This window comes from Aphelocoma coerulescens, chromosome 25 (assembly GCF_041296385.1).
Source record: "Aphelocoma coerulescens isolate FSJ_1873_10779 chromosome 25, UR_Acoe_1.0, whole genome shotgun sequence".
In the NCBI taxonomy this organism is placed as follows: domain Eukaryota; kingdom Metazoa; phylum Chordata; class Aves; order Passeriformes; family Corvidae; genus Aphelocoma; species Aphelocoma coerulescens.
In genome coordinates this window covers 2,907,271-2,919,777 of record NC_091038.1, presented here as the reverse complement: position 1 = coordinate 2,919,777, position 12,507 = coordinate 2,907,271, and the positions used below count along the sequence as shown (strand labels likewise).

The 12,507-nt window shown below is 67.9% G+C and overlaps 1 protein-coding gene across 2 annotated transcripts; it reads left to right on the top strand.

The window, feature by feature from the left end:
* Positions 1 to 753: 753 nt before the first annotated feature.
* Positions 754 to 10,337, top strand: EFNA3 (ephrin A3). Of its 2 annotated transcripts, XM_068995471.1 has the most exons (5): positions 754 to 957; positions 8,240 to 8,529; positions 9,155 to 9,220; positions 9,338 to 9,415; positions 9,552 to 10,337. In XM_068995471.1, exons 1-5 carry the CDS (start codon positions 845 to 847, stop codon positions 9,671 to 9,673), a joined length of 669 nt encoding a protein of 222 aa, XP_068851572.1. In that variant the 5' UTR covers positions 754 to 844; the 3' UTR covers positions 9,674 to 10,337. The 2 variants fall into 2 exon arrangements, with proteins under 2 accessions (XP_068851572.1, XP_068851571.1); XM_068995470.1 differs by lacking the exon at positions 9,338 to 9,415 and having other exon boundaries at positions 762 to 957.
* The last annotated feature ends 2,170 nt before the right edge of the window (positions 10,338 to 12,507 follow it).

Sequence of the window (12,507 nt, the reverse complement as noted above, 5' to 3'; positions counted from 1 at the left end):
TCCCCTCATGGGCAGCAGGGACCAGCACCCAGGGGAGCACCCACAGCCCCCACAGCTCCCCCAGGAACCTCCACACCACGAACCCTTGGGGTGTGGGAAGAACAAGGGCCTGACCATGTGGGTGGGCACTTGGCCAAGTGCTGGCTCCTGAGGGAGGTCAGGGCAGGCAGCAGAGCCTGGCACTGAGTCCATGTTCCTCGGTACCTGGGCTGTCCTGGCACATGGGCACACATCTTCCCACCCACTCCTGTGCCTCCAGGGCGGCCAAACCCCTCAGTGAATACGTGTGACCCCCCCGGCACTGGCAGCAGCAGCACGAGGACCCTCTGGGGTCCTGAGCCTCCACCCACAGCTCCCTCAGCAACACAGACCCACAGACCTAAAGCTCCCAGCCAGGGAGACCCCAATGTCGGTGGGTCCTGGCTCTGATGCCCCCACCTGTGGGTATCCCAGGGAGATCCCAGTGGCACCTAATCCCGGTGGGATCATCCGGTGAGTGCCTCCACCCATAGAGGTCCCAGTAAGACCCCAATGTCAGCAGGACCTTACACAGGTGCCCCCACCCACGGGTGTCCTGGTGACATTCCGGTGGCCCCTGGTCCTCCTGGGACCCGGCCCTGGTGTCTCCACCCGCGGGGACTCGCGGTCCGAGCCTGGTGCCGATGGCGAGCCGGTGCCGGGGCGGGCGGGCGTGCCCGGGGCGGCGGCGGGAGCGCGCGCGGGGGCGCGGCGGCGGCGGGCGCGCGCGGGGCGGAGCTGGGCGCCGGGGCCGCGGGGCGCGGGCGGCTCGGGCTCCGTTCTCCCTCCATTCCCCGGGATCGCGGCGGGCTCGGGCGGCGGCAGGATGGCGGCTGGGCTCCTGCCCCTGCTCCCGCTGCTGCTGCTGCTACCGGGCCGGGGGCCGCCGGGGGCCCTGGGCAACCGGCACGCCGTGCACTGGAACAGCTCCAACCCGCAGTGAGTGCGGGCGGGGGCACCGGGACCCGCACCGGGAGGCGGGGGGGGGGGGTTGTCCCCGGGGCCGCGCGGGGCGGGGGGCGCCGCTGGGAAGGACGCGGCGGGGACACGGCGGGGATCGCGTTGAAGGATGCGCGGGGGGCGGCGGGCGACACCGGGATTGCGGGACCCCCGGTGCCGGTCTCCTCGCGGCGCCCTCGTGCGGGCGGGGCTGCGGGGCCCCGGGTGCCGGTGCCCCCGGTGCCCCTCGCCCTGCCCGCGGAGGCGGGGATGGCTGCGGCGGGAGGGGGGCAGCCGCCCGGCCCGTTCGTGTCCCCGCGGCCGCGCTGCCGGGTGGGGCTCGGCGGCTCCCGGCACGGGCGCGAGGGGGTCGTGGGCACTGGGGGCAGAGCCCCCCCGCCAGCGCTGACCCAGCGAGAGCAACGGGAAGAGTCTGGCTCCCGCAGGCATCCACCTCCCGGTGCGCCGGGGCGGGCAGGGGTCCCGCTCCCCCCGCCAGTCCCGCCCCTCGCATGTCTGGGTGCGGGAGCGGCACCGGCGGCGCGGCGGAGGTGGGGGGGGCCCGACAGGTGCCTGTCGCCCCCCACCGCCTCGGACCGGCAGCAGTGACACCCCCGGGGCGGCAGCGGTGGCTCCCGGGGCTGCGGGGACAGTGGGGCGTGAGAGCGGAGGGTCGCACCGGGAGCAGAGCAGTCGGGGGTCGGTGGCCGTGGACACTCAGCCCCTCCCTCACACCCTGCGCCGGGGCTGCCCCTGCCCTCGCCGGCGCACCCACACCTGAGAGCGGATGTGCCGTGGGGACGGTCTGGGCTGGACCCTCCCGGGGAAGGGGGGGGGGTGCGTGCCTGTGGTGTGTCCACGGACCCCTCCACGGGGATCTGCGCCCACTGCCATCGCCCACCTCTCCGTCCCTCGCTGGTGCGAGTGCCCAGGGGTGTGGCGGGGACAAGCATGCAGCCAGAGCATCTCCTGGTGCCCGTCGGTGCAGGGGCTCTCCTGGGCTCCCCCCATCCCACACCCCTTTGTGCAGGGCGGGAGCAGCCCCGGCAGCCCCCTCCCCTGCCATTGAGATTGTGTCGCCAGGCGGAAGCTCGGGCCCCATAAATCGTGCGTGTGTGCGACGTGCCGAGGCGCAGCACAATGGCGAGGTGCTGTGCTCGCCCCACCACGCTCGGCATCCCCCTGCACCCCCCTGCTCTGCCCGGACCCCCCCCCCCACCCCCAGCCTCGTCCCCACACTGTGACATTGCCACGACATCGGCGGGTGGGACCACCCCCACCCTCATCTCTCCACGAGCAAGGGTCCCCACCCCATCACCACCGTGACCTGCCGCTGCCCCGGCACCTCTCGAGGGACAGGGCGGAGGGGGTGCCGGCGGTGCCCGGGCCATGCCAAGCCGGGGGTGTCGCAGCCAGATGCCCGCACCCCCTGCGCAGGCGTGTCTGGCGCGGCCGCGAGCGTCCGGCTCAGGGCATGGGCGGCGCGGTGGGGGCGGCTGCGGCAGAGCCGTGTCCCAGGGACTCCGGAGCTGATATTTATTGTTAGGCAGTGCGGCAGCTCGGACGCAATTATAGGCGCACGGCAAAGTGTCTGGATTAGATAAATTATGGGGGGAATTAGGCTCCCTGGGCCGCAGCCTGCAAATCCCAGCAACCCTGCTGCAAGTGGAGCCATAAACAAGCCCAGCGCGGCCCTGCGGGGCTCTCTGGGGAGGAGGGGGTTGCTGGCTGCGGCCGCTCCTTGAGGGCAGTGCCTGGCACCCCAGAAATTTATTTTATCTCCTGCCGTGCTACCCTGGGTACCCCTGTTGCTGCCCTCGGTGGGACAACAGGATGAGGGGCAACCCAGGGAGCAACTCATAGAGCCCATTGTGGTCCCGATGGTGCCTTGGGAAGCAGGGGGCTGGTGGCAACTCAGCCCCCTGGCCACGCAAGGAGTGGCTGGGGGTGCCAGGAGGCCGGGAAGGGTCACCAAGCAGGCAGAGCACCCCTTGTGCTGTGGGTTTGGGGTGTGTTGGCAAAGCCCAGGGGAGGTGTGAAGGTGGGATCCTCAGATCCTGCTCCTGCTCGGCCTGGTTTGTTGGTCCAGCTGTGCCTTCCATCCATCTGTCCCATCACCTCCACTGGTGGCAGCCAGTGAGCCCTGGGGGTGTGGGATGACCCTGGACTCATCCCTGCCCCCCACTCCCCAGTCCTGCCAGGAATAGGCCTGGTGTTGTGGGACAAAGGTGCAGGATAGTCATGCCCACTCAGCACTGACTTCTGGGGGGCCTGTGACCCTGGGGTGACCCATTGAGCAGGGTCAGGGGTTCCTGGAGTGTCCCCAGCTGAGCTGGGCCCTGGCATGCTGGTGCTGGTGGAGGCTACCTCCCTGCTGGGTGGTCCAGATGCCAAGATGGGGACAGCAATTTGTCCCTGCTCACGGACACAGACGTGGCCAGCGCTCCCCATACTGCTGCACCCCAAGAAGCACCCCAGAGCAGGTTGGGGTGTGCCACGCTGTGCCACTGACTCCACTGTGGGGACTGAGGATGCTCGTACTGAGGGCACTGGATGCCAGGGAGGGGGCAGAGCGGGGGGGTGCTGTGACATGGGGTACGCAGGGTGCCCTGGCAGTGGTGTGGGGGTCAGAGCCACTTGTGTGCCCCCCATAATTTATCTCATCTGGCACTGTGTGCAGGCCCCCAGCTCATGCAGCCCCCCCAGCACCGGCACTGCCGCCACGCTCACCTCTTCAAAGGTGGCTTTTATCTGGCCGAGGCTGCGTCGCAGGTGGCGAGGGCTGGAGAGGGCTCTGGAGAGGGTTGGAGTGGGCTCTGGAGAGGGCTGGAGCGAGCTCTGGAAAGCCCCAAGGCGGAGCAGGCTCACTGGGGAGCATCTCACACAGGACTGGAACCACATCCCTGCAGAGCAGGTCTGGAGGGGCCCGGGCTCCCCTGCAGCAGCCAGACCCCAACACCGGAGCTGTGTCTGGCTAGATCCCCCCATCCCATCCGCTGGCACCCGCAGGGCTGAGGATGGAGTCACCCACAACAGGAGGCACCAGCGGGTCTGGGGGCATCCAGCAGGAGGTGCTGTGGGGGTGCGGGGCAGTTGTGCCCAAGCAGGGGCGGTTCCGTGCCTGCTTGTGGGGCTGAATGTGGGGACAGTGCCGACGACACCACCTCTGGCATCCCTAGGCTGGCTGGGGGTCTCAGCCAGCCCCCACCCCATGGCTCTGCCCTCCAGGCTGGTCCGCAGGGCACCCGGAGACCACAGCCACCCCCGCATCCACGGGTGCTCGCCGCGGCTCTGGAAGGAGCGGGTGCCCATGGGCAGAGCGGGCCGTGCCCCGTGAGTCACGGCGCTGGGCGGCACCGAGCCCCGGCAGCGCGGCCGGCGTTCCCGTGGGAGAAGCAGCCGCGGTGTCGGGGTGCAACAGGGCCAGGGCCACCTGCTCCTGCCCGGGCTGGTAATTGAGTCACCGGTTGCAGATTGATGGTTTAATTAAAACCCAATTAGAAACCTCATTGATCTTGTTAGCTACACGGGAAGGTGCCGGCTTTAGCCGGGATTACAGGGATTGCATGGCCGTCGATAGTGACGGGGGTTGTTGGGGGCACCTGTAGGGTGGTGCTGGAGTCCCGCAGTGCTTGGGGAGGCCTGTGCCCGTCGCCCCGCTGCTGCCCGGTGGCACCTCGGTCCCTCCACGTGGGGAGCAGCCCCCGCCTCCCTCCCCCCCCCCACCCCCCAACCCCCCCCCGGAGCCCCAATTCCCCACGCAGGGAGGTGGCCCCGGGGACACCGTGTGCCGGCGGTGCCGGTAGCGCCCGCGCCTTGCGGCTGCGCCAGGCGAGGCCGGGGGGGCTGTGCTGTGGCTCGGTGCCACCCGCGTGCGTGGGCTGCGTCGCAGGCGCTGTCTGCCGAGCCAGCGCGCGTGTGCGTGGCCGTCTGGGCGCCGTGACTGTGCAGCGCTGGCTGCGTGGGGAGGGCTGGCACGGGGGGGGCCGCGCTGAGCCCCCCCCATCTCCCCCGCGGCGGAGCGGTGGGTGCAGGCGGACGGTCGGTCTGTCTGTCCTTCCGTCCGTTGGGGTGGACCGGCCACAGCGGTCGATGCGCCTTTGCCTCTCGCTGTGGTGCGGGGTGACGGGAAGGGGACTCGTAAATCAATGGCACTTTTTTGTTCCCTGGGTGATGGATGGGCCCCGGATGCGCCAAAAGGATGAAGCCGCTGGAGCCAAACAAAGAGCCTGGCTGTGCTGGGGGCTGTCCAGTGCTGCGGGGCACCGTGCCGTCACCACATCGAGGACGCCCCACATTGCCCTGCTCCTCACCACTGGCACCACCAGTGTGGGGTGCTGAGCCCAGCTCTGGCCCTGCTGCCCTCCAGGCCCCTCCAGCACCATGGGAATGAGTCTCCGCTGTGTGGGGGTCCACACAGGGGTCTGGTCCCCGCTGTGCCACTGCTGCCGGGGTGTGCTGCAGTGCACCAGGCGCTCCCCAGCAGTGTGGGAGCCAGTGTGCGGCACGCAGCCCGGATTTATGGCAGCAGATGGGAGCGGAGCGGCCGCCCAGCTCACCGGTGGCTGCGGCGTGCCAGGTAGCCAGGGTCCCACCAGGGTCTCTCCGGTGCAGGGCCGGTGGGCACTGAGCCCGGGGCCGGTGCTGCCAGGGGACATCCATCTGCCCAGCATGACAGTCTGCTGGAAGGTACTACTGCCTCACCAAGCCCTGCTCTACAAACGCAGTCGTGCAGAAGTGATGCTGCCCGTTTTTCTCCTGCACTTAACCCTTCGGGCACTGCCAGAGCCCACCATCCCCACCGGCCATGCCATGGCTGCTGGAGTCCGGGATATCGAGGCTCCATCCCGACCCAGGTTGCTGGTGCTTCCCGATAGCTGTGGAGTTGGCAGGGACAGGGAGCCCATGCCTGCTCTGGGATGGGTGCCGGTGAGAAAGGAGGCAGAGTCCCTCTCTCAGAGTGTCTGTTCCTGCCCTTCCACCCCAAACCAAAGCCCACGGGCTCCCTGGATGGTGCTGTCAGCAGATCTTGGGGTACTTGGGCTGTGGCACTGGGGGGGCTGCCGGGTTTGGGGGTATCCAGCTGCGTGAGGAGCTGCTCTGCAGTGACCGTGCAGGAGCCAAGCGTGGCAGGGACACGGTGTCGTGGCCAAAGCTGCTACTGGGGTGCTCTGGATGTGCCTCGGGCTGTGGTGGCCCTGTGGCTCTCCCCATGTGGGGCCTTTCCCCAGCCACTCCCAGTTTATGATGACGCCTGTGGGCTCCCAGCATGCCGTGGCAGCTGGCAATGTCCGTGGGATTCACTACCTTAGGGCCCTTTGCCACTCCACCTGGGGCTCCTGTACCCTGCCACGGGGTGCTGGTGTCCCCCAGCCCGGGGGGGGACTTTGGTGCCTCGTTAGCGAGGCTGTTTATCAGCAGCCACACTTCTTAATGAGCCGTGGCTTAACGAGCCCCAGCGTGGGGTCCCAGGGGACTGTGCCTCGGCACTGGGTGCCACAAGGGAATGGGGGGGTTACGGCTCCCCAGCACCCCACGACAGGGTGTCTGTCACGTGCGACGCTTCCTCTAGTCCCTCTGTCCCATGGCACAGCCGCAGCCCGGCCGCGGGGAGCCCCAGCTGCCGGTGCCTGCCCCGGTGTGGGGCAGCTGGTATTGGGGTACGCTGGCATCCCAGCTCTGCGTCCCGCGTGGAGTTAATTGCAATTTTCTCCTTGGGGCCATTTCTTTAATAACAAGCCTTTTTCTCCCCCCGCCCCCCTTCCCACCACATCAAAGGGGGAAGATGAAAGGTCCCGGCGCCCGCTCAGCAAGGGTGGCTGCCTCAGCACCTTCCCGGCGGAGCAGTTGCCGGCGGGTGCCGGGATGGGCTGCGGAATAGCGGCTGCGCAGCGAGGGAGGGGCCGGCGTGGGGCTGCGCTCCCTGTCCCACGGGTGATGAGTTCTGCCGTCAGCCCCTCCATGTTGCCCCCCGGTGCCGGAGGCGGCGCTTCTTGGGCCCCTCTTTGCCGCCCGACACCGCGTCCCGCTATGGTTCTGTCTCTGACGCTCGGCTCCGGGTGCCGCGGGTGCTGGCAGGGTGCCGGGGCTCCCCAAACAGCGCCGGGGGCGGTGGTGCAGGGTGGGGCGTCTGCACGCTGCCTGCCCAGCCCTGCCCTGCCGGGGAGACCCAGGGAGCCGCTCGGCTCCGGGAGGGGTGGCGGGACCCCCTCCCCAAGGCCGAGGGGACTCGGAGTGATGCGCTGGGGGCTCACGGTCTGGGGTTTGCCCTGAGAGGTGGGAAAAGGGCCCCGTGATCCAGAGCGATGCGCCGCGAGCTGGAGCTCCACAGGGGAGCTCGGCTCGCGTGTGCCGGGATGCTGCGGTCTGTGTCCTGCGGGATGCGGGCGAGAGACCCCCGAGGCAGCGCTGAAGCGGGCGGCGGAACGTGGTCCGGTCAGGGTCCGGTGCAGCCGCGGCGGCTCGGTGCCGAGCCAGCGCCGGGTGGTAATTAATTGGCAGGAGCAGCGGGTCAGCGCGGCGGCGAGGATTACCGCGGCCGGGATTTCCGTCGGGCGCGGATTAGGAGCCAGCGGAGCCTCTCCTGAGTGGATCTGAGGGGATTGCTGCTCCTAATCAATGTAAATGAGGCTCCCCCAGGGCCACCCTTTACGGCATTAACGAACTAACGGGATTAGCCAGAGCAGGGTGAGAAATCCTGGCTCCGAGCTGCGGCGCGTGCCAGGGCCGTGGTGGGCGGCAGCGGTGGGTCGGCTCCAGGCTGCTGGAAATGGGGAATGCCAGGGAATGCCAGGGAATGCCGGGGTCCCCCGCACACCCAGGGACTGTGTCCCGTGGAGACCCTGGTGCCTGTGGCACCATGATGCCCTTCTGGGTCTGTCTGTCCATCGTGCTGTGTCCGTCTCCTCTTTGAAGCTGTCAGCACGTTCCCGGCAGACCCAGAAGCGCTGTCTCGTATGCCCATGCTCTTGCCCATCCCACCTGTGCATGTGGCTTGGCACACGTCCCCAGCAGCGCCTGTCCCCTCTCCCCCCCAGTCCACCCGTGCCCTCCAGGATGGTGATTCTGCTCCACGGGTTCGTGAGGCTGAGGTTGTGCAGGGGTCCCACTGTGTCAGGGGCTCCAAAGAGAGGTTGAACAGGGAGTATCACCATTCCCAGAGTTCCAACCTTCACTGCAGCCTGCCCCTTGTCCAGCCTCTGGGTCCCCTTGGAGGAGGGGAACACTGCCTGGGGAGGTGCAGGGCGTGCCCCTGACCTCCCGTCCCTGCTTTCCCTTGCAGCCTGCGGCGGGAGGGCTACACGGTGCAGGTGAATGTCAACGACTACCTGGACATCTACTGCCCGCACTACAACGCCTCGGTGCCCGAGCACCGGCTGGAGCAGTACGTGCTGTACATGGTGAACGCGGAGGGGTACCGCACCTGCAACACCAGCCAGGGCTTCAAGCGCTGGGAGTGCAACCGGCCCCACGCGCCCCACAGCCCCATCAAGTTCTCGGAGAAGTTCCAGCGCTACAGCGCCTTCTCACTGGGCTACGAGTTCCGCGCGGGGCAGGAGTACTACTACATATGTACGTGGGGCACCGGGGCGGGACCCCCACACAGCCCCCAGCCCCAGATAGGTCCTTTCGGGTGCCCCCCACCCAGTTGGGCCTCTCTGCGTCCCCAGGGAGGACCCCCTTGTCTGGTTCCCCTGCACCCCCAAAACTGGGCAGCTGTTTTCCCCCCCAGCTGGAGTGGGCAGTTGGAGCTCTGGGAGGGGTTGAAGGAGCAAGGGTGGGGGTACATGACGTTGGGGAGAGATGGGGATGTGGGGAAAGATGGAAGGAAGGCTGGGGGTGTGGACAGGGATGCCGGTGCATGATGGGGTGCTGGGGGATGATGATGTAGGATGCGGGATGCTGATGCAGGATCAGGGTTCAAGGGTTGCTGCTTCAGGATTGAGGTGTTGGTGCCAGATACTGGTGCCGCGTTGGGATGCTGGGGCTGATGGTTCAGGACTGGGGTGCTAGTACTGGGCATTGGTGCAGGATTCGGGTGCAGGTGCAGGATTTGGGGTGCTGCTGCATTCCCCCAGCCCAGAGCACACCCCTGAGCAGGACCAGACCCCCGTCTGCCCAGACCCACCAAGCCTCGGGGTGCCTGGGGTTCGGGTCACTGCCACGGAGCCCCTCTCAGCACGCTCTTGCCTTGCAGCCACGCCGACACACAACCACCGCCGGGCCTGCCTGAAGATGAAGGTGTTCGTCTGCTGCGCCTCCAGTAAGTACCCCCGTGCCCACCCTAGGGGCTGTGGGCGAGCGGGGGCGGCGTGGCCGGCTGGCGGGTCCCCCAGGGCATCCAGGGAGCGTGACCCCCGTCCCCTCTCTCCCTCCACAGCGTCGCACTCCGGGGAGAAGCTGGCGCCCACCCTGCCCCAGTTCACCCTGCGGCCCGAGGTGAAGATCGAGGACCTGGGTGAGTCAGGCACAGCCCCCGGCCCCGCAGCGCCGTGTCCCCGCCCCCCGCCGCCGCCCCTGGGGCAGCCCCAGCTACGGGGTGGGGGTTCGGGGCTGCCCCGCTGCCCTCCTCACCCTCTCGCTCCTCCCCACAGAAAACTTCAACCCGGAGATGCCGAAGCTGGAGAAGAGCATCAGCGGCACCAGCCCCAAGCGGGAACACTTGCCCCTGGCCGTGGCCGCCGCGCTCTTCCTCATGACGCTGTTGGCCTCGTAGCTCCCGGCGCCCGCGGGGGCCCGGCCAGCGCCGCTCTGCCGAGTGCGGCCCCCCCGACCTGCTGCCCCTCCTGAGAGCCAGCGGGGAACCACCGCGGGACCACCACCCCCTGCCCGGAGAGCCGCCTGCAGAGCTGCCCCGCGGGGCAGGGATCATGGCACGCACCGATCCGGCTGGACTCGCCTCCCATCCCGCCAGTGGATTGCGGCCACGTCCGCAGGGATGCGGCTGGGTGCGCTGCACCTTCCGCCGACACCGTCCCGGGGCGCGGGGTCCTGCCCGCAGCCCCCCCGGTGCCCCGTGGCTGCCCCGTGGCCGGGCGGCAGCGCCAGGCAGGGGAGCCCGGTGAGAGCAGGGACCCCCGGGGCCGGGCAGTCTGTACATACCCATATAGATGTATACATACTGTACAGAGAGCGACTACAGAGATATATCTATACTGTACCATAGGCAGCGGCGCCGGCCCTGGGCTGGCTTGTACATAGTCGAACGTGTTGGATTTTCCTCGTCTTCCGTGAAGACCCGACCTATGCAAACGCACAGACACTTTTTGGGGAAAAACAAAACAAAACAAAAGAAAAAAAAAAAAACATTCTCGATCTTTTTTTCAAGTGCTTTGGCTGGTGATTTTCATATTCTGCTCTTAGTCTATAAAAAAAAATAATAAAAGGATAAAAAAACGGACCCCTGTCACGGTGGCGTGCAGCACTTCCAGCCCTCAGAAGGGCCCTGGCCCTCCCGGGGGGGCTCCGGCCGGGACAGGCGTTCAGGAGAGCGCTGACCTCTGCCGTGCTACCCGCCTTGCCAGGCACAACAGCTCCATCCACGGGCTCGGTGCTCCCCACCACCGGCTCTGCTCCCACCGACCCCCCAGCACCGACAGGGAGCATCTGGCAGAGACCCGGTGCTTCCCACAGGAATGCAGCATGGACAGAAGAGCGCCTGCAGGTAAGGGCAGCGCGGGGAGCCCTTGGCACGCAGCCCTGGGGGTGCTGGGGTGGTGTTTGAGAGCAGCGGGGGCAGGAGAGCCTTCCTTGCCATCCTCACCAGCTGCACAGAGTGAGCAGACATGGGGTGCTGCAGCCCCATGGGAACTCCGGCATCACCCCCCCGACGCGTCTGGCTCTGCCGGGCATGCCGGCTCCTGCCTGTTTTGGGGGGATCTGGCAAGCGCTGGCGGCTCCTGTGGGATGGAGGATGCCCTCATCTCCCCCCCAGTGCCTTCAGCCAAGGGGATGTGGGGGGCTGGGTTGTGCCTGGGGTTAGAGTCTCATTTAAAGGGGGTGTTGCTGGGCCAACCAGACCCCCACAGCCCCCACAGGCACAGGAGAGTAGCCGTGGGCTCCTGACCCTGCACCGTTCGGGGCTGGGGGAGCCCAGTGGCCCCAGGGAGGGGACAGCCACTCTCCCCCCAGGGCAGCTTGGGAAGAGGGGCTGCGGCCCCGCTCTCGGTGTGGATTCCTGGGGAAAGGGGTCCGCAGAGCCGTGGCAGCGGGGCAGCCGCTCTCCCCCACCCAGCCGGCGCTGCTGGGCGGTGGCTGGGTGTCCCGCCGGCCCGGGCTTGTCCGGGTGCGGGAAGAGCCGACGAACCCGTCAGACGGGTCCTGGGAGCGCTCCCAGCAGGCGCCGGGTTCCCCACGTCCCCCCCGTGCTCCGACAGGCCTGGCCCGGCACGGAGCTGAAGTCCCTGCCATGGACCCCCTCCCGGGGTCTTGAGGTGCCACTGGCAGCTGTCTGCTGACCCAGGGCAGGGTGGGCATGGTGTGGCTGGGGCAGCACCACCGCCACTGCCAAGGGCCATATCCGGACAGGTGCTGTTTGCCAGAGACTGGCCACAGTCCCTGTCCCGGGGTGGTGCCATGCTGGTGGCACGTGGCATAGTGAGCCTGGCACAGCTCAGGTGACCAGTGCCCTGGGGGGGTGCAAGAGCTGGAGTCATCACCCTGGCATGGAGAGCTCTGCCTGCAGGATCCCTCCTGCCATTTGCCTCGACCCTGGCACCGCTTCTTGTGCATGCATGGCACCACCAATGGCTCCGTGGGCACCGGCCACCTGGCTCAGGTCTGCTTCATGCGCTAGGGCTGAGCACAGCAGGACAGCCCAGACCCACCAGGAGTCCTCTGGGGTGCTGGTGGACGGGATTCCCAAGCGCAGATGCCCCAAGTCAAGTGGGGGGCCCTTGTTGGGACCTCAGTGCTGAGGTCTGGGTGCCTCTTGGGTACTTGGGGGTTCCACAGCCTTGGCAGTAGATCCAGGCAGGGGATGTGTGCCAGAAGCAGCCGTGTGGCACAAGGCCCTGCCTCACCTCAGGGCAGCTCCCCAGCCCAGTCAGGGCTCTCTGCCCAAAGGCGTGAGGTCCTGGCACAGCTGGACAGCCCTGGGGCTGCGGCTCTGCCCCCACCAGGCTGGCATCAGGCCATGCCTACCTGCCATGCCTACCTGCCGGGCTGCACGCAGCCGGCACCGTGCGTCACCACGGCCTTCGCTCCTGGCCATGAACTGGACGGCTCCTCTTCCTCCCCCAGCCTTGCACCGGTGACGTCAGCCCAGTCAGGGGCCGGGGCACTTCTGGGTATCCCCAGCCAAGAAACCATAAACACTTTGTCACGAGTTCGGCGGCCTCTGGCCAGCCCCACCTGCCCCACACGGAGCACCAGCGATGTTTACAGCATGAAACGGCTTCACCTTTGTCCTGCCATCATGGGCACCAATCCCAGCCCATTGTCACCTGCTCCCAGGTGCCATGGCCATGACCACGTGCACCATGTACGCACCACCGCCGGCACTCCCGGTGCCACTGCAGGTGGGCACCCACCCTACCCGGGGTGCTGCCC